The sequence below is a fragment of the Myodes glareolus genome, chromosome 12, assembly GCF_982192425.1.
Source record: "Myodes glareolus chromosome 12, mMyoGla1.1, whole genome shotgun sequence".
NCBI classification, from domain to species: Eukaryota; Metazoa; Chordata; class Mammalia; order Rodentia; family Cricetidae; genus Myodes; species Myodes glareolus.
In genome coordinates, this window is record NC_142037.1 from 28,618,911 (window position 1) to 28,638,862 (window position 19,952).

A 19,952-nucleotide genomic window follows, 5' to 3' on the forward strand; every position below is an offset into this window, starting at 1 on the left:
ATTTTTACTGAGCTCTACATTTTTCTCTGCTCCCCTCCCTGCCTCTCCCCTCCCCTTCCACTCTCTCCCATGGTCCCCATGCTCCCAATTTACTCAGGAGATCTTGTCTTTTTCTACTTTCTACTTCCCATGTAGATTACATCTATGTAAGTTTCTCTTACCATCTGCATTGTTGTCTAAGTTCTCTGGGATTGTGGTTTGTAGGCTGGCTTTCTTTTCTTTATGTTTAAAACCACATATGAGTGAGTACATGTGATAATTGTCTTTCTGGGTCTGGGTTACCTCACTCAAAATGATGTTTTCTAGTTCCATCCATTTTCCTGCAAAATTCAAGATGTCGTTATTTTTTTCTGCTGTGTAGTACTCCGTTGTGTAAATGTACCAGATTTTCCTTATCCATTCTTCAGCTGAGGGGCATTTAGGTTGTTTCCAGGAAGAAAATGTAGTTTAAATACTTATTTATTATGTATACAATATTCTGTCTGTGTGTATGCCTGCCGGCCAGAAGAGTGCACCAGACCCCATTACAGATGGTTGTGAGCCACCATGTGGTTGCTGGGAATTGAACTCAAGACGTTTGGAAAAGCAGGCAATGCTCTTAACTTCTGAGCCATCTCTCCAGCCCTGAAAATGTAGTTTATAGAGACAACAGTGTGTCACCAGTCATAAGGAAGAATGAAATCATGTCATTTAGAGGGAAATGATGGAACTTGAGATGGTCATGTCGAATGAGGTAAGCCATCTTATCATCAGGAAGGTAATGGTCCCATGTACTCTTTCACGTGGCTTCTAAAGAATAACCAAGTTGGAAGCTGGAGAGATGCTCAGCAGTTCAGAGCACTTGCTACTCTTGCAAAGGAGCCCAGTTGAGTTCCCAGAACTTATATCAAATGGCTCAGCACTGCCTGTAACTCCAGCTTCAGGTGATCTGACATCCTCTGGCACCCATATGCACAAAAGCAGATGCACACGTACATGCAGGTGTATACACACACAATAGTAATAGTAATAATAATAAATCAATCATTTAAAGGGCAATTAAATTTAAATAAATAAATAAGACTTGGAGATAGAAAAGTCCTGCTACGAAGAAGGATTGCTGGAGCAAGCTGCAGCCGTGAGAGAGGAAAGTAGGGGCAGCGAATTGTGAGCAGAGCATTTCTGTCTATGTCTCTCACCATTATTTTGTGCAGCTAAACGTACCTTAGAAACAAAACAACAAAAAACTTCTGAAAGAAGAATAAACTTTACCCAAAGAGAGGTGCGGCTTTGCCCTGGGTTACTAGAGGGATTCTGGAATGTTCGCCCCTGAGAGGAGTATCTTCATTTTTCTGGGCCCTTGCCACAAGGTAGTCCTTGTGCCTTAGGATAAGATTTGGGAACACTGTGTTCGGTTCTCACATCCGGAAGAACTAGACAGTTTAGTCCAAAGCTCAAGCGGCCGGTGGAGACCGAAGGTCATCGGCGGAGGCGGGTTGTGGCTGAGCCAAACACCTGAGCTTCCTGCCCGTGAGAACACAGCAGCTCTGGTCCAGATTGTCAGAACGGCCACACGCCTCCAAAGATGGCGTAGGTCTAATGCTGGACAGCTTCCAGACGCTCTTCCTGAGCACTGTTCTTTTGCTTACTCCTGGTGTTTAAAAATACACTTTTTAAAATGTCTTTACAGCTCCAAATGTGCTTCAAAAATCCTACTGCTATTGTTATTTACTCTATTTTGTAGGTCCACCTCTATTTTCTATTTGTTTGCATCCTAGGGATGTGTCCGTTGCTTCTGTGTGGACCACTGTTGCCCTTAGCATCCCCTCAGAATCCTCAGTTCTCTAAGTTTGTAGTCTTGTGATCTATTTTATTTCTGATTTTAGTAATTTGAGCCTCCTCTTTATTTGTTTTTTGTTGTTGTTGTTGTTGTTTGTTTGTTCGTTGTCAGTGTGTTTAGTTTTACCCACTGTTTGGACTTTTAAAAGAATCAGCTTTTGTCTTCACTGTTTCTCCACTTTATAGTCCATGGACTCTCATTCCTTTTTTGAATGTTTATTTATTTATTTATTTATTTATTTATTTATTTATTTATTTATTATGTATGCAATATTCTGTCTGTGTGGATGTCTGCAGGCCAGAAGAGGGCACCAGACTTCATTACAGATGGTTGTGAGCCACCATGTGGTTGCTGGGAATTGAACTCAGGACCTTTGGAAGAGCAGGCAATGTTCTTAACCACTGAGCTGTCTCTCCAGCTCTGGACTCTCATTCTTTCCTTTATTGTTCCTGTGGGGTCCATGAGGGTCGCACAAAGATGGGGGACCGACCACCAAAGTTTATTACACCTGAAGCAAACTTTATTCCAGGAAAAAAAAATAAAAAATTAAAAAAATAAATCTCCATGAGACACAAAAAGCTTGTCAGCTAGCTGAGCCCACAGCCGGAGATGGACTTGTAAGGCTGTGGCAATGGGCTGTTCCGAACTCCCCTTTGTATAGCAAGAAGCAAGCACTAGTTGTGAACGAAAGAATTTTTACAATTTCGAGGTAAACCTCAGATACAAATTGCCTTTTTTAAAAAATTTTTCCATTAATAAGGTTTTTTTGTTTGTCTGGTTTTTTTGTTTGTTTTTTGTTAAACTAGTTTAGCAGGTGAGGGTATGGGAAAATGTACAACCAGAACATCAGGCACATCCCATCATTTAGAAGTTAACTCAGCTCACATCAGTTGTTGGTCATGAGTGGCCAGGGGATTATCTAAAAGCTGACTCTTAGTTTGCAGAGGGCACTTCAACCTTGCAGCCAGAGCTATGGGTTGCAAAGCAGAGTAACCCACTGTTAGCAGTTAATCCTTAAACTGCTGAGAAAGCTGCTGACAGCCTGCTCTCGTTCTCCTAGGCTCACAACTTTGTATTTCTTAATTTCTACATTTTAATTTCTGGAATCCACATTTCCATATTCTTATTCTTGGACTCTTCCGTTTCCTTCTTTTTTTTTCCTGCTCTGAACATGGTTTACTCTTTGCCTCTGAACTCTTGAGGACAGCTTAGACTAGCCGACTGTGCTTCCTTGTTGTCTAACACAGGTATTGGAAACTATAAACACCCCTCTTCACACTGACTCAATAGGCTCCTGGGGCCATACACACCCCTCCTCACACTGATTCAAATATGTTCTGCAAGGTCATATGCTTTGGTTTCATTCACAATACTAATTCCCAGTATGAATTCCTTCTTTATTTTATCCGTATATTATTTAGAAATGTGCTGTTTGGTTTTCAAATGTTTGCTACACTCCTTCATTTCCCCCACCCCGGTTCTTTCCAGCTTAATTCCATTCGGACTGGAGAACATCCTGTTGGTAAAGGCAGTCCCATGGACTTTTTTCACCCTCTGCTTGACCACATAATAATGGGTCAGGATGCCTCATCACTGAGCTATAAACACCCCACACATCCTGTTCTGGGATTATGGCACTGTGTGGGGGTAGCTTTCCGGGCTTCAGAGTCAATGTGTATTTTTTTCTGCTTAAGCAGGTTTTTACAGGTTACAAATTACTAAGGACGTAAAATAGCCAAGTGTCTTCATACACAGCGCTACACCCCTCTGCAGAACAGAGGGTTCCTTCTGCATGTCTGTACTGAGCCATCTCACTGGCCTCTGGAATTCCTGCTCAATTTTAGAAATGATAAAACCTCTTGGAATGGGGCTGAGTGCCCTTTACAGCAGCCCTCTAGATCAGCGTTGTGTTCAGCTCTGACTGGGACTCGGCTGATGCAGAATCAAGTGCTCAGGAGCTAGGAAGGGTTGTTAGTGTTTAAAGAAGGCATTTTTTTTTTCCTGCCTAGGCCCACATCTCAAGACACTAGCTGGTCCAGAGACTTTGAACTCAAACCCAGTCCCCTGCTCTCCCTCCCCCACAGTAGCATGCACCACCCCGAGTCGTTCCATTGACGACAAAAGCCTTGAGAGTAAATGACCACGTCATTCAATGTCTTCATTCAATGCCTCCCTCAAAGCAAACCGTTCACAGCACTGGGTTGGAAGCCAATCACCATGCAATAGGGTAAGCTGTCCAGGACGAGCAAAGCACTGGGGAAGCTCAAACCAAGAATCACACACAAGGTGTGTGATTAATTATTAGCAAATCTAATAATTCTGGGAAATAGTCGTCGCTGGTGAAAATATCTAGTCCCTCAATAAGCCAGCGGGCACCTAGCAGAGCCTAACTCACTGTAACTTAGTAGAGATGGCTGCGTGATCACACACTTTCATCCGTAGCCAAACTGCTTGGAGACCATGTTCCTATTTAGCAAGGTTTTCTGATCAAAACTGGGAATGCAACCACATCCTCGATGTGTCCAGTGACCAACAAAACAAGGACTCTTCAGTCTTCCCATGGAGAGCTCTCCACAGAACTCCGCCATCCATGAACATCCCTAATGAGGACAGAGGGACACTCTTTGTCCAGACCAAGACATCCCACCGATGTCATCAAGCCACAGGTAGAAGTCCTCACTGCTTCCCGGAAGCAAGGCCAGGCTTTCGTCCTCCACCATGAAGATCGCTGTCTTCTGCTTTACCACTGTCTTCCTCACAACTCAAGTTCTACCAGGTAATGAAATAAACTCGGCAGGGGCTCAGGTAAGAGGAGGTTATGGGAAAACAGTGCTCCAAGGCTAGTCACTGTCACCTGAGGCCCAGAGGGCGTTCTCACAAGAAATCCAGAAGACCCCCTGGTGGCGAGACCTGTAGTCAGGGGACTCATCCATTTTCCTCTGCAACTGTGGTTAGAGAAAAGGAAGCCGAGGGTGTTCCAAGTGCTTGTAACTCCTTTACTCTGTTGTAAGTGTGAGTTTAGCTGGACAAAGTTACTAGCAGTTTCTAGATCTGGGTAACTAAAACACTGGAACAATTCTAGTAAACCTTTATCTTCAGAGCTCTGTTTACTTCAGAAAAGTTACTGATCTGAGCCACAGACCTCCTAAGAGTTCTGTAGGCCCAGGGAGGTGGGAGTCGTGACCTTGCAAGGATTTCTGCGGGCTACAAAATCCTTACTCCAGGCTACAAAATCCCTACTCCAGTGCATGTCTGGCCTTCAACATGAACCATAATAAGTGGCATTTTGCATTTTGTGTAGGCTCCTGACTCTAACCTGGCCACGAAAAAAAAATCAAGAAATATCCCAGAATTCCCAAAATTGTAAAGCCAAGAGACAATAAGTGACATGTTGCTTTACGGCAGAAGGGAATTCATTCTCATCATCTCTGGTGCCTGCTGGACCTCCAGGGATGGGTGGGGTAGAGGCAGAAAGTGGTCTTTCATCTCACTTTGCCTGCGTGCGTTATATGGGCAAAGACATACTAAAAATGTCCAGGAGAAAATGTCATGGAAGGTATGATTATCTTGATAAACCACATTTCTTCTCTAAGTACGTGCAATTAAAGACTGCTGACTGCTAGCCAGTTCACAGTGCTTCATGCTGGGGGAGGGAGGGATGGCTTACAGCGCAAGTCCAACTCTGGTTCAGGAAATGCAAAATGGAAAAGGGGAAGATGGAAGTGGGAAGAAAATGGAGATCAAGAAGCAATTTAGCACTATAGATATTTACCAGGCACCGACTCCCTGCCAGACTGCAAGTCCACAGAGACCAAAGTCATGTGACGACCCTTGGTTCTCAGAAAGCCATACGCTCACTACTCAACTCTGGTTGCTACACGAGAGTCTATCTCAAAAATCTTTTGATTTAAAAAAAAAAACCACCTTGAAATTTGGAATACCTATTCTGATTTTTCTGTGTTTGTTTGCGGGTTTATCCATTTTGGTTTGGTCTGGTTTGCTTTTAAGAATGTGGCAGGGGTTCTCATAGCCCTTGAACTGGTTGGCTACGCAATCAGGGGTGACTTTGAGTTTCTGACCCTCCTGCGTCCACCTCCCATGTGCTGGAATTCCAGGCATGCACTACCACGTGCCAGTGGCGCTGGGGATCAAACCCTCACAAGGGCTAGGCAAGTACTCTAGTAGCTGAGTTATGCCCCCACTCCCTCCTTATTCGTGTTCTCATTGCCATTCAGACAAAAGAGAGGACATGTGATGTCAGAAAATGAACAGAGGAAAGGCCATTTCTTGTCACTGAAACAGAATTAGGGACAATGTTAAAGGAGCCGTAGGAAGGGTGGGTCCTCTCCACAGTCCTCAGGCACACATTTGCAGTCCAGTTGAGCTTTGGGAGGTAAGATTAGGAGAGAGGAAGAGAGAGAAAGCAGAGAGGGAAACAGATTGGGGACGTAAGTTGCAGCTCTGTCCTTATCACCTCCAATACCAGGTCACTAGATGATCTACTCCTTTCCCTCAGTCCCGTCTCCCCCTCGACCGGTGCTTTGGCAGGACGATCGGTGGATTTGCTCTGAGTCTAGATTTTGCTTGCATTCCGAGTACGTAGAAATGACAGGGGTCCGCACTATGAAATGGACAAGGTTTATCAGCAAAGAAGTCGTTCTACAAAAGTAAAACCAAGTTTTCCTTCAATTCTTATGAGTCCGCATGACATGTCACATATGAAATTTTGTAATTTCTCAGCTGCACAACTAAACAGCAAAACACATGTGAACTGAGGGTGACAGCAAATTCCCTCACCTGTTTGCCCCAGACTGGAAGTAACCGCAGCTCAAGCCATTGGTCCACGGCCATTTCCTGAGGTCCCTCTGTAAGCCAAGACTTGAGCCTGGCTCTAGGGTGCTCTGAGATTCCAGCCCTTGAGCAATTCATCACCACACAGCGAGGTCAGCTGAGGACACAGCCATGGTAAGAAGCAAGAGGTAGTGAGATGGAGAGACACTGGGTGATTTGGCACAGTGGTCGACCTCCCTGGGGTTCCTCTTCGAAGCTAAAGTGAATCTTCTTGCTACCACGGGACAGCCTAATAGAAAGGGAACCTGTAATTACAGCAATTGGCTAATGAAGAGATGCAAAACCCAGAAACCAATCAGTTCAGATTTCAAATGGCTTCTACCTGGCACTCAATACTTAAAAGGATCATTGGCTTAAAATCAAACCAAACCAAACTATACCCTTAAAATTATTTCCCAGTATACATTCTAAATAAAAATGGGTTACTGCTTGCATGCTTGATCTTCACATTCATTAAGTAATTTTCTCTATAAGCCACAAAAAGTTAAATCAATTTAAGGCATTTGGATGTCAGCTCACTTCAATTTAATAGCCCATACTGATTAGAAGGGATTCAAGAATTGGTGTTGGTCAAATTAAGAGAGGAGCTAGGAGTGTGCTTGATAAAACACATTGTATGTATGTACAAAATTATCAAGGAATAAAAAAAAATAAAATGTTTGCTGGTATAGAATGAAGAAAAATAAAGCATTAGCCTTAAAGGAAAAAATGCTTTGATGCTCAATGAAAAAGTTAGGAAATTGTCAAAGAAAACATGGGTTTTGTTGCTCAGAATAAAGCCACTTCTGACAGCATACATGTGCATGTGACCCACCTCTGCAGCAGTCCGATCACAGACCACAAAGCAAATACTATTCAGTGTTTCAAACAAGTAAATCTGTCTACCTCTTAAGAAGCTGAATGATTTGCTCTCAATGCGATGATTTCTAAAGCAGAACTGTAGCCACAACCAGCGTCAGAGAGGAAGGAATGAATGATGCAGCACCAAGGTGCCACAGATATCAGTGAGAACACGTGCGTCCATGAGAGGCATAGACATGTGGCCCCCTTCCCCAGAAGAGTATCATCTCTCTAGCAATGTCCTTGAGATATATTTTCTTTAAGGTCAGTATTTTAGTTTTAATTCTGACAGACAAATATGTAAATATGGGAGATAGATAGATAGATAGATACGTACGTAGGTACATACGTACATAGATACATTGATACATGGATGCATAAGTAGATAGGTAGATACATATATAGGTAGATAAAGGTAGACACATAAATACATTGATACATAGTTAGATAAATAATGGATAAATGGCATATAATGTCTAGAGTGTTATCCAACAACCTAGAAGAATAAGTGGTGAAGAAAGGGTATTAAAAACTTTCTTGCTGTTGTTGTTAGAAGACAGGAAAGAGAAAGAAGAAAGAGCTGTGTGCATGCCTAGAACTCTTGAAGCAGAGAACACTACTCAGTCTCAGCCTTTGTTACTTAGATATACCCAATATTGCCAGATTTCTCAAGGAGAAATTTCCAAATGTTTTTGTGACATCGGGGTTTTAAGTGTTGGTGTAAGAAATCAAATAACAATGAACATACATACAAAGTCATTTCCAGATGTGACCCCTACCCAGTCTGTAGACTAAGTAAAAATTCATCAAGTCGAGTAAATAGTTACAATAACCCTCTTCTGTATGCAGTCAGGGGCAAGTTCAAGGAAATCTGTGAACGCCCAAATGGTGTTTGCCAATCATATTGCCTTGAAACGGAAGTCTACGTTGGGAGGTGTTTAAATAAACGACCGTGCTGCCTGCCCATGGGGAATCAACCCGGAGTTGAGAACGTCACACCCAAGAGCTGAAGCCTTTCGCTCGGATCCCTCACAGCGTGTTTTATCCCCGCTTCTCTCTCTCCTCTCTTTCTCTCTTCTGTGTTTTTGAATAGGTTCTTGTTCATTCCTCAATAAGTAATAAAGCAAAATAGCGGAGAGAAGGCTGTGTTTTTAAGTTATTATTTTATGTGTGCGGGTATTTGGGCTGTATGTCTGTTTGTGCACCACATGTGTGCCTGGGGCAGGTGTGGGCCAAAGATGGTGTTGAATTCCCTGGAACTGGAGTTACAGACGATCGTGAACTGTCATATGGGTGCTGGGAGTTGAACCTTGGTCCTCTGAAAGAGCAGCCAGTGCTCTTAACCGCTAAGCCATCTCTTCCTGAGACGGCTGCTTTTTAAAGTGTGTGTTCTGGGACTGGAGAAATAACTCAGTAGTTAAGAGCACTGGCTGCCCTCCTAGAAGACCTGGGTTCAGTTCCCGGCACTTGCGTGGCATTTACCTGCAACTCCAGTTGCAGAGGATCTGATGCGCTCCTCTAGACTGTGTGGGCACTGCATGGATGTGGTGCACAGATGTCCATGCAAGCAAAACGCCCATACAAATAAAGAGAAATAAAATATTAAAGTTTGTGTTCTACCTCATGTTTGACTGTGGTTGGGTTCTCAGTGTGTCACATCCTGGCCTAGGTGAACTCCTGGTTCTCAGTGTTCCCTGCGGAGTGCGGAAACCAGGCTCACATCCACTGCCTTTGTTCAGCATCTCAACCAACCCTTCTTTACCCTCTATCTGAGTCCCTTCTCCCTTAGGAAAAATGCCCTCCCTCTCACGGAAACTTGCAGGTTCTCGCTCCCTGTAAAGGGAATCCACAAAGCAGAAAATCTTTCCCCAGCCAGTCGGACATCACTAGGAATGACTCGGACATGAGGAGAATGCACAGAATTAAACACATTTGCTTCAGCACCTCTTTCAAACACTGTGTTCCCCAGCTCACCGCTCTCTCCACCTTAGAAAACACTCATTGGTGTGCTGCACACTGGGGAATGCAGATCTCTTACCTGTCAGTTCTGTGGGCGGGATGCTTAGTGTGGACTACAGTGGGCCAGAACCACGATCTGGGTGCTTTCTGGGAGCTTCACTGGTCCTTCCTCCATTTTTACCTCAGCAATGGTGGCATACCAGTCACGGCTCCTCCTTTTTGTCTTTAAACCCAGCAATCCCAAGTTGAGCTTGGCTCACACTCCGTGATCCATTCATCCTTGGCCCCCATCTCACGTGCCGCAGGACATTTGTGGTTGCTTCTGCTCCAGCTGCGTAAGCCAAGACCAGCTCCCCAAATTAAGGTTAAATGGGTAGTCACTTTGATTCTTACCGCGGTTTCTCCTTGTCAGACTAGATGGTGTGTTCATGCGGTACACTGAGTGGCTTCCATACATCTCCATATTGTGTGACCCAGGCACAGCTGTAGAACCAAGATCTCATTGTTAGGGTTTTCTTTGGGACATGAAGCTGCAAACCCTGCTTGTTGAGTGAGTGTAGATTCAAGATAGTTAAAGGTTGATTCCTAATTTTCTGAGAAACTGCCATACTGATTTCCAAAGTGGTTGCACAAGTTTGCATTCCCACCAGCAATGGATGAGTGTTCCCCTTGCTCCACATCCTCTCCAGCATACGCTATCATTGGTGTTTTTGACCTTAGCCATTCTGACAGGTGTAAGATGGTATCTCAGAGTTGTTTTAATTTGCATTTTCCTGATAGCTAAAGAAGTTGAACAAGTCCTTAAGTATCTTTTGACCATTTGAAATTCTTCTGTTGAGAATTCTCTGTTTAGTTCAGTGCAGCATTTTTTAATTGTGTTATTTAGAATTTTAATGTCTAATTTCTTGAGTTCTTTAGGTTTCTCAGAAAATTGGGAATCAACCTACCTCAGGATCCAGCAATACCACTCTTGAGAATATACTGAAAAGGTGCTCAATCATACTGCAAAAGCATTTGTTCAACTATGTTCATAGCAGCATTATTTGTAATAACCGGAACCTGGAAGCAAACCTAGATGCCCTTCAATGGAAAAATGGATAAAGAAAGTGGGGCACATTTACACATTAGAGTAAAACTCAGCGGTAAAAATCAATGACATCTTGAATTTTGCATGCAAATAGATGGAATTAGAAAACACTATCCTGAGTGAGGTAACCCAGACCCCCCAAAAATGAATATGGTATGTGGAGTAGATGGACTTTCTGTCTATGTGTTACTTTCATTGGTTAATAAAGAAACTGCCTTGGCCTTTGATAGGACAGCAGCTTAGATAGGTAGAGTAGACAGAACAGAATGCTGGGAAGAAGGCAATGAGGCAGATGCCATGATTCCCCTTCCTGAGACAGATGCTGGCTAGACTCATGCCGGTAAGCCACGACCTCGTGGTGACATACAGATTATTAGATATGGGTTAGTCAAGATGTGAGAGTTAGCCAATAAGAGGCTAGAACCAATGGGCCAAGCAGTGTTTAAATGAATACAGTTTCCATGTAATTATTTCGGGTGTAAACTAGAGTGCAGCCCGCCACTCCTTTTGCAACATACTAGCCATAAACAAAGGACATTGAGCCAATAATTCATGATCCTAAAGAAGCTAAGTAATAAGATAAACCCAAAGAAAAACCTTTATAGACTCACCTGGGTATTGGAAACAGACAAGATCACCTGACAAAACTGGGAGCCTGGGGGTGAGAGGGGAGTAGAAGGAAGGGAGAAGGGGAGGGTTGAGGAGAACTTGATAGAATGGGATATTTGAGATGGAGGAAGGACAGATATGAGAGAAAGGAAAGAGATATTTTGAGCCATTATGGGGTTAGCAAGAAACCTGGCTCTAGAAAAATTCCCAGGAATCCACAGGATGACCCCAGTCCTGTAGTCAGACTGATGATTATCTTAAATATCACCATAGAAACTTTGTCCAACAACAGATGGAAACAGAGGCAGAGAACCACATCAGAGCACTGGACTGAGCTCCCAAGGTCCAGTTGAAGAGTGGAAGGAGTGAGAATATGAGCAAGAAGGTCAAGGCCATGAGGGGTTCACCCACTGAGACAATGTGCCTGAGCTAATGGGAGCTCAGCAACTCCAACTGGACTGGAAGTGAATGGGCATGAGATCAAACTGTTCCTCTGAATGTGTTGACAGTTGGGACAGACTGAGGGGCCACTGATAATGACCCTGGGATTTGTCTCTACTATGCATGTAGTGGCTTTTTGGGATCCTATTCTCTTTTGATGTATACTTTGCTCAAATTGGATGTAGTAGGGAGGGCCTTGGACTTGTCACAGGGCAGGGTGCCTTGTCGTCTCTTAGGATACAGCAAATCTAAGTCTCCAAACATGGCGAACCCCAAGAGCCAGGACATGTTATCACCAAAGGATAAATAAGCATCGTGGTATCTCCAAAGAAACAGATATGCAGGGAATAGCATACAGTGTTCGGGAACATCTCACAGATATGAAGGCAACTGATTCTCAATAACGTGGACAAAAACATGCGGTGGAACAAAGAAAATCTTTGACAGAGTGGTCCAGGGAGCCATGACACACAAGGTCAGAAGTGACCTCCATCCCTTACTGAAAATGGGCCAACAAGCTAAATGTTAGCTCAGAAACAAAAAGCTACTAGACGATAATGGTGGAGAATTTAACAAGTTGAGTAGACAGCAGGGTTTTGTTGTTGTTGTGTTTGTTTCTGTTGTTGACTCACACCCCAAAAGCAAAGGCAAAAAGAGAAACTATACAAACAGAATAATAATCAGGCTAAAAAGCATCTTTGCCTCAAAGGAAACAATCAGCAGCATCAAAGGACAAACTGCTGAATGGGAAAAAATGTTTGCACACCATTTATCTGATGAGGAAGTGATATTCAGAATATATCAGGAACTCAATATGCAGCAAGAAAATCTGATTTTTTTAAAAGAGGAAAAGTTATCTGAATAGCCCTTTCTCAAAAGAGAGCACACGAATAGTCAAGAAGTATATGAAAAATGTAAGTGTCCAGAAAATGCAAATTGTGTTCATAATAAGGTGTCCTCTCAGCCCAGTTGGGATGGCTATTACCAAAAGGAAAAAACTCACAAAAGCCAAGGAGATTGTGAGGGGACATGACTCACACAATGCCAATGTGGATAGAAATCAGTACAGCCGAGAAACAGAGCTGAGTGGAGGCTGCTCAGAGTTCCAAACAGAACCACAGGGCCCAGCAGTAGTGCAACTAGACAGAAATGCAACCGTATTTCCAAGAACCATCTATCTGCACTCAGATGTTCACTGCGACATGATCCATGTTAGCAGAGCAACAGAACACACCTAACTACCCGTCTTTGGAGGGATGAAGAAAATGTGATATCCAGATCACGAGCACAATAAAATAGTGTCCCATCATTTAAAAGGGACAAAACTCTACCATGGTCAGGAATGTGGGCAGAACTGGAGATTAATGATGTTCTGTGAAACCAGCCACAGGAAGACAAGCACCACGTTATTCCAGTCTGCATTATTCTCTCCGTAACGTAGACGCTACCCCAAACTGGTGACTCTCTAGTGAGCTCTTCTCTCATGAAGTTTTGGAAGATGTCTGAACATCATGTTCATCTGTGACAGCATTGGTAGAATAGGAAATGTATGAAGTGACATCAACCAGGCACAGAAATGCAAATCCAGTGAGCTCTCACTCGTTAGTGGAAGCTTAAAGGAGCTGATGATATATGAGAAGAGAGGAGACAGCCAGCCCTGGAGTTCACCCGGAGCAGGCGATGGCGAGAAGAGAGGAAGTGGAGAATGGGGCCGAGACAATACCAGTGTGGGGAAAAAGCTCTAATACTATACAGTTTGCAATATTTTAATGTATCAATTTCTGAGACTGTCATATATGTCTATGATGTATTTTAATCATATCCATCACTGCTACTCCCTCTGACTCCTCCCAGACCCACCTCTCTTCCCTATCCCTTAATTCCCTTCCCCCTCCTCCCTCTAACTCCTCCCAGATTTACCTATCCTCCATGTCCCTCCTCTCCCTTCCCCCTCCTCCCTCTAACCCCTCCCAGATCCACCTCTCCTCCCTACCCTTCCTCTCTCTACCATCTCCTGGTATGGAAGGTGATGTATGCTGTGACTATGTTTTATTGCTATCTGTTAATAAAGAAGCTGCTTTCAGCCAATGACTTAACAGAGTAAAGCCAGGCTGAAAGAGATAGAGAGAGAGAGAGTTGGCAGAGTCAGAGAGAAGCCATGTAGCTTCAGACACACCAGAACCTTACTTACTGGTAAGCCATAGCCCTGTGGCAATGCACAGATTAATAGAAATGGGTTAATTTAAGGTATAAGAGTTAGCCAGAAATAAGCATAAGCTATTGGCCAAACAGTTTTGCAATTAATACGGATTTCTGTGTGATTATTTTGGGAGTCTGGGCGGCCAGGAAACGAGCCAGCAGCCTCCCCCAAGAGCCTCCTCCCTCTAACTCCTCCCTCTCTATCCCTGTCCTCCTTAGCCACTCCCAGCTTTGTGTCTTCTATTTCTTTCTTTTTCGCAAGACACACCCATAGGTTCAATCGTGTCAAGAACATATACAACATGTAGCAAACAGTTTTAAGCCCAGCACTCGGGAGTCTGAGGCAGGTGGATCTCTGTGAGTGTAAGGCCAGCCTGGTCTACAAAGAGAGTTCCAGGACAGTCAAGGCTGTCTCACAGAGAAACCGAAAACAACAACGAAGAATAACATTCTATGATGTTCTTCTCAGATTTAAAGCCCCTTCCTAAGAAGGAAACACATGCCTAGTGTGCAAATCTGGCCAGGGACCCAGAGTTGAGGAGCTCATGGGCCCCAGGAGTAAACTTATGCAACTATCTGACAAAAATACCCTGGTATCATATGGTCCTCTAAAATGTGCATCTTTCTACCCAGAAGCGTGGACCTCATTAGAGAAGATTCTTTGTGCAGTGGTGGAGGTTAACACAGAAACTCACAACTGGTCAGAGGGAAGAGAGTAAGTGACTGTGGAGTGCCACAAATAGGACACACACAAGGACACACACACACACACACACACACACACACACACACACACCCCAAGGCTCAGGAATCACTGCAGAAGAAAGGAAGGAAAGATTCAACGAGCCAGAGGTCAGAGATGAGCAGGGCAAACCACTTCTTCTGTCCATGACAGGAACTGTCCTCATGGACTCACGGCAGTGGTGATGTGCCCGCGTAAGTCCAACACAAGATGACGCCAGTCATCATTTTAGCACAAAGTGGGAAGGGGTTCGTGAGCACCCCACCCTAACTGAGGAGCTGTGGACAGCTGACGGCTTCTGGGGGAGGGATGAGTTTGTTTTCTTTAAAGTTGTGGTCCTGGTAGGTGGGCCATGCTCTAGTGGATCACCTCACACTGTAAGTGTACAGGCAGTGCAAAGGGAACACAGTGGGCTATTAGAAAAGGATATGCAATGGTTAATTAAACAGTTCAAAACACTAGGGGACAAGTGTTTGATCACGTTTGAGGAAAGGCGGTTGTTAAATATCCTAATTTAACTATTATATGCCGAGCACGAGTAGTTGAACCCAACACTGCCCTCCACAAACAGTAGCAAACATTATATGCCTTGTAAAAATTATCGTCATGAACTGTGTTTTCTGAAAAGAGAATTGGCTACAGGTGCTGACCCCTGGTGCAATCGAGAGCACATAGCAGAAGGAAAAGGTTAACCTCTTGGTTTTCTATCCTTAGGTTAATTTGTCACCAAATTTAGAAACTCTAAGGTTTGGAACTATTCCAACGAAAGCTGGTTTTCTTCTTTGCACGTTAAGCTTCACTGAGCAGAAGGAACCTCAGTCCCCCAGAAATGAATAAAAGCCCTGAGCATCAACATCTGACCACCTTCCTCACTGCCGGCCACTTAGCCATGAGACCCCATTCCTGCCTGGCTGTCCTCTTGCTGTTTGGGATGATAATGCCCAAAGGTAAGCGGGGAAAGGACGGCAGGATCGGGGCTTCCGAGGATGTCTGCTGAGGGGCTTTTTCCCCCATAACTCAGGCGTCAGCACATGGACTTGAGGATCCCAAAGTCCAGCATCTTCAGAACTGATGAGGTCCAAATTCAGAAAGATGAGTCCTAGCAACATTAAAAAGGAGCCCAAGAACTCCACCACTGGGGGGGGGGGGGGAGAGCCCAAGTCGAGAAACAGAGACCGAGAAACTACTTGAAATAAAACTTAAGTCGAAAGACTTAAAAAAAAAATGGCTACCACCAGCACCCCAGTCTCCAAAGGAGTGTGAAGACTAATTCACATTGCTGAGTGGATGGAAATATAGAGTCCATTGAGGAGACGGGGGTGTAAACGCTAGAAGCAAATAAGAGAACTTGGGAACAGAGGAATTAGGGGAAAGGTGAAGATAATAGGAAGCGTCGACGTAAAAAATGCTAATTGTAAGGTTATAGGAAGCATGTAAGAGGCTGGTACAACCTCACAGCCCGCAATTCACACGTTTGAATGTTAGAATCAGAATCAAAATTAAAACCACTCCAGTCTCTTCTGGCTGTTTCAGGCAGATCCTGGTGAGAACTTAGAAAATTCATTCCCTGCTACTTTTTGGAAGGAAGGGGGATTGCTGAGTATGCCTGAGGGGCAGTGGGCTGCGCAGTAGTAACGGTACTGCCCACCGCCAGCAGGATGCCCTCATCTCTCTGTTCTCACTGAGAGAGAGAGTCCTTGGCTCAGCTCTGAGATCCATTTAGAGAACAGCCAAAGCCTCTCTCTTGTGGATTTGGGCCTAATTTGGGAACATCTTCACATCTACCTGGCACAGTAGCTGCACTCTCAGAGAGGAGTTGATACAATTCCCGGTTCATTTCTTAGCCCTCATCAGAAAGTTTGACTGAGGCGGACAGACTCGCGGGGACGTGTGATGTAAAATACGACGGTAATTATTTGAATGTGGATAGCACTTTAGTGGTCCTGTCTGTCACTTTAGATAACAGAAGCCATGCTCACTTGAAGAACATGCTTCCACAAAGATCTCACATGTGACCGCAACGCTGAACCAAGTTTCCCTTCCTCTGGGTCGCTGTTCTTTCGACCAATCCACATGGACATAAAAATGACAGCTGATTTCTGCCAGACGTTAGCCTCAAGGTCTCATGACTGAGTAGTGAGGAGACTGGGGAGATTCTTTGCCATGTGTGGCAGCATTAAAGAACTCAGAGGGCACTCAGCTATGTGGAGTAAACCAGAGGTGTTGTTTCAGTAATACGAGGACCTAAAATACTAGAACTTGGAACACACGCTACAACGGTAGTTATCAAAGCCGGAGGCGAGGGGAAGCAGACTGAGGAGTTATCAAAAACTCAGTTGGACAATTTGATGTGTAAATTTTATAGATGAATTCTAAAACTTCCTGGCCATAGCTCTTAAAGACATGAGGATGTTGGGCCTCATGGTAAGTATTCTCATCATAATAAAATAAAGAGAATAGTGGAAGTCTGTTTAGGAGGACGGGAGAGAGAGCCTGCTGCAGAGCCGACAGGGAACCCGGAGGCCTGCATTGCAAGTGAGGGTCCCTGGCCCCTCAAGATCAGTTTTCCTTTGCTCTTCCCACATGGGTTGTCCCATGAGGACAGAGTAAACCGGAGTCATGCAGTTCTTCAGTAGAAGCAAGCACTTCACACGATCAGGTCTCTTGTGAGCCCATGATGTCAGAGACCCAGGAAAAGATCAAAGCATCTAACTTCCAGTGTGACCTTTTATTCTTCTTATTGTTTGGGAGCTTTATGCACGTCCACAATGTGTTTTGATCAAGCCTAACCCCCAACCCCCCCCTCCAATTCTTCCTATTCCCCACCACTTTTCTCTCCCAGCGTCATGAGATTTGTTTGTATTTTTATTGTTTGTTTATTTGTGCTCCAGCAGCTGTTAATTGACATCAGGTGAGTATTCTTCTTATTGTTTGGGAGCTTTATGCACGCCCACAATGTGTTTTGATCAAGCCCACCCCCACCCCCTCTCCTCCAATTCTTTCTCTATTCCCCACCACTTTTCTCTCCCAGCGTCATGAGATTTGTTTGTATTTTCATTGTTTATTTATTTTTGCTTCAGCAACTGATAATTGACATCGGGTGGACATTTTATCGCAGACCTGGAGATGCTGTGGCGGCAGAAGGGAAAGTGGAGAGGGGAGTCTGTCTGTCTGCAGTGACAGCGGAGTGGGGTACACAGGAGAAGTGGGGAAGGCCAAAGCTGTTGGGGAAGCAAGTCAGGTCCAGGGCCACAGCTTATCAACACTGCAACCCGGATTCCGTGCCCTAAGCCCTTGTGTGCTTTACTTTTAAAAGTCAGCTTCTGCTAAGTCAGCTTCTACTAAGGACCGTAAGCAGATGTGTGTCTTTTCTGTGACACCTGTTGTCATCACCAGTGGAAAGAATGACTGACCATTGGTGGTGCTGGAAAGACAAGCTGAGGGCACTGACATGTAGCTATGTTCTCCTCAACAACCAAATGAATTAAGAAAACATGTGGATATAGGTGAAGGGAACTCTCATCCCTGAGAAGTCTCTCCATGCATGTACACAAAAAAGCCATTGAGTAACTCAATAACCGTGTTCTTAGACAGTTCTGAAGGGTGAGCTGAGGTGAAGGTAGAAGGGTGGGTTGATTTTCTACAAAGTAAGTTTGAGCTAAGGACATATGCTTCCGATAAGGGTGCTGTTGAAACTACTTCTTGGGGGAAGGTATTGATGCCTTCAGTTCAGAGTGATTCACTAGAGAGGAAACTGAACAAGCCATTGCTAATCCAGTAGCGTTCCAAAGATACCTTCTCCATTGTGGTTACAGTCAACACTTCCATGCACTTACAAAGTATTGCCCAGGATGAGGACCATATCTCTAAATCCCACAAGTTAGCCTGCTCACTCCAAGGTGTATCTAATTCCAAACCCCTAACCTCTTTCCCTAAAAAAAGGACACTATTTCTGTAGAAGCATATGATCTTTCTGTGTAGACAACATTGTGTCTCCCATTCCAAAACCACCTTCTGGGGCTGTGGCTTCCTGCACACTTTCAACACTTTGAACATGATTTCATGATGTTGTCCAATTCCTTCCTGTGCAGGAAAAGCTGGCGTTATCCCTGGGGAAAAGCAATGCATTTTGTTGAAAGGCATGTGCAAAGACATAGCATGCACGTCCACGGATGACACCATTGGCGAGTGCAATGATGAGAAAAAATGCTGTCGGAAATGGTGGGTGTTCGAACCCTACCCAACACCCATTCCTAGAGGAAAATCTCCTTAGAGGGGAGGAAACTGCAAGCTGTCAAGTTTCGGAAAGCATGGACAAGCTATGTAGATTTCGGCTTAAGTACACTCACCTCCTCCCTTGCCTGGAAATAAATGTCCTGATTCCTTTTTTTCTGCTCTCTCAAAGTCTCCTAGAAGTCAATAAAGGGGCTGGGGGGGGGGGGGAAATGCCCTCCCTTCCTCAAGATGTATTGGAACATCTCTGCTTAGTGTCCAACTTCAATAATTTTAAAACATGGCTTGAGAAATTATTTGGGATTTATCATAGCAATATTCTCCTTTCTAAATAATAATAATAAGCTAGAAGAAAATGTATGAGAACTTCATACCTTGAGAATATCTTAGCAAAATGAGCACCCAATAAAAGAGATCAAGATAAAACCCGGTGGTGGTGGCGGCGGCACTCGCCTTTAATCCCAGCACTCGGGAGGCAGAGGCAGGTGGATCTCTGTGAGTTCGAGGTCAGCCTGGTCTACAAGAGCTAGTTCCAGAACAGGCTCCAAAGCAACAGAGAAACTTTGTCTCGAAAAAAAAAATCAAGATAAAACTTTAAACATGTAAAACAATGAAAATGAAGTATGCAATGTTTGATTGTCTTTACGGGAAAATAAACACTTTCTCTCATTTGCCTCTGAAAGGATAGCATTTTTCTGGACTGAGAATGTAGCTCAGAAAGAGAGCATTTGACTGACCCTGGCTCAAACTAAATATAAATATAAATATAAATGTCACTACTGATGAGTAGTAGCTCCACTACTTGGAGCCTATGGGTAAAAAGGCTGTCAGTCATGTGATCTTGCTGACACTGCATTGAGAATTAGGCTGTAACCCCTACTGCCTCCCCCAAAATACAACCTCAAGAGACAGAATCTAAATCCGTAAAATCCCCAAAGATTATATTTCTTTGTGTCTATCTCAAAAGGTTAAGAAACTCCTAAAACATACAGGATTCTGGAAGAAAATGGCTTTCGAATTTCCTTACAACACATCTATTAACATAAAGAGTAATTTATCTGTGAAACTTTAAAATATGACAGACCATCTTACAGGCTATTATATACAATAAAGTACTTAAGATAAACACACATGGCTTCACATAATAACAATGGATGCACAGGTAAAAAACA

At 43.9% G+C, this 19,952-nt stretch overlaps 2 protein-coding genes across 2 annotated transcripts; both read left to right on the top strand.

Annotated features, from left to right (window-relative positions):
• Positions 1-3,957: 3,957 nt before the first annotated feature.
• Positions 3,958-8,651, top strand: Defb108b (defensin beta 108B). Its single transcript, XM_048422124.3, has 2 exons — positions 3,958-4,595; positions 8,360-8,651. Exons 1-2 carry the CDS (start codon positions 4,538-4,540, stop codon positions 8,518-8,520), a joined length of 219 nt encoding a protein of 72 aa, XP_048278081.1. The 5' UTR covers positions 3,958-4,537; the 3' UTR covers positions 8,521-8,651.
• A 6,657-nt stretch (positions 8,652-15,308) lies between these two features.
• On the top strand, positions 15,309-19,026 carry Defb130b (defensin beta 130B). Its single transcript, XM_048422170.3, has 2 exons — positions 15,309-15,494; positions 18,639-19,026. Exons 1-2 carry the CDS (start codon positions 15,377-15,379, stop codon positions 18,818-18,820), a joined length of 300 nt encoding a protein of 99 aa, XP_048278127.1. The 5' UTR covers positions 15,309-15,376; the 3' UTR covers positions 18,821-19,026.
• Positions 19,027-19,952: the final 926 nt, after the last annotated feature.

Excerpts from the sequence above, each read along its gene's own strand:
- Defb108b (XM_048422124.3), top strand. The coding sequence starts at position 4,538 with ATGAAGATCGCTGTCTTCTGCTTTACCACTGTCTTCCTCACAACTCAA. Across the intron at positions 4,596-8,359 it reads CACAACTCAAGTTCTACCAG|TCAGGGGCAAGTTCAAGGAA; the intron begins GTAATGAAATAA and ends TTCTGTATGCAG.
- Defb130b (XM_048422170.3), top strand. The coding sequence starts at position 15,377 with ATGAATAAAAGCCCTGAGCATCAACATCTGACCACCTTCCTCACTGCC. Across the intron at positions 15,495-18,638 it reads TGGGATGATAATGCCCAAAG|GAAAAGCTGGCGTTATCCCT; the intron begins GTAAGCGGGGAA and ends CTTCCTGTGCAG.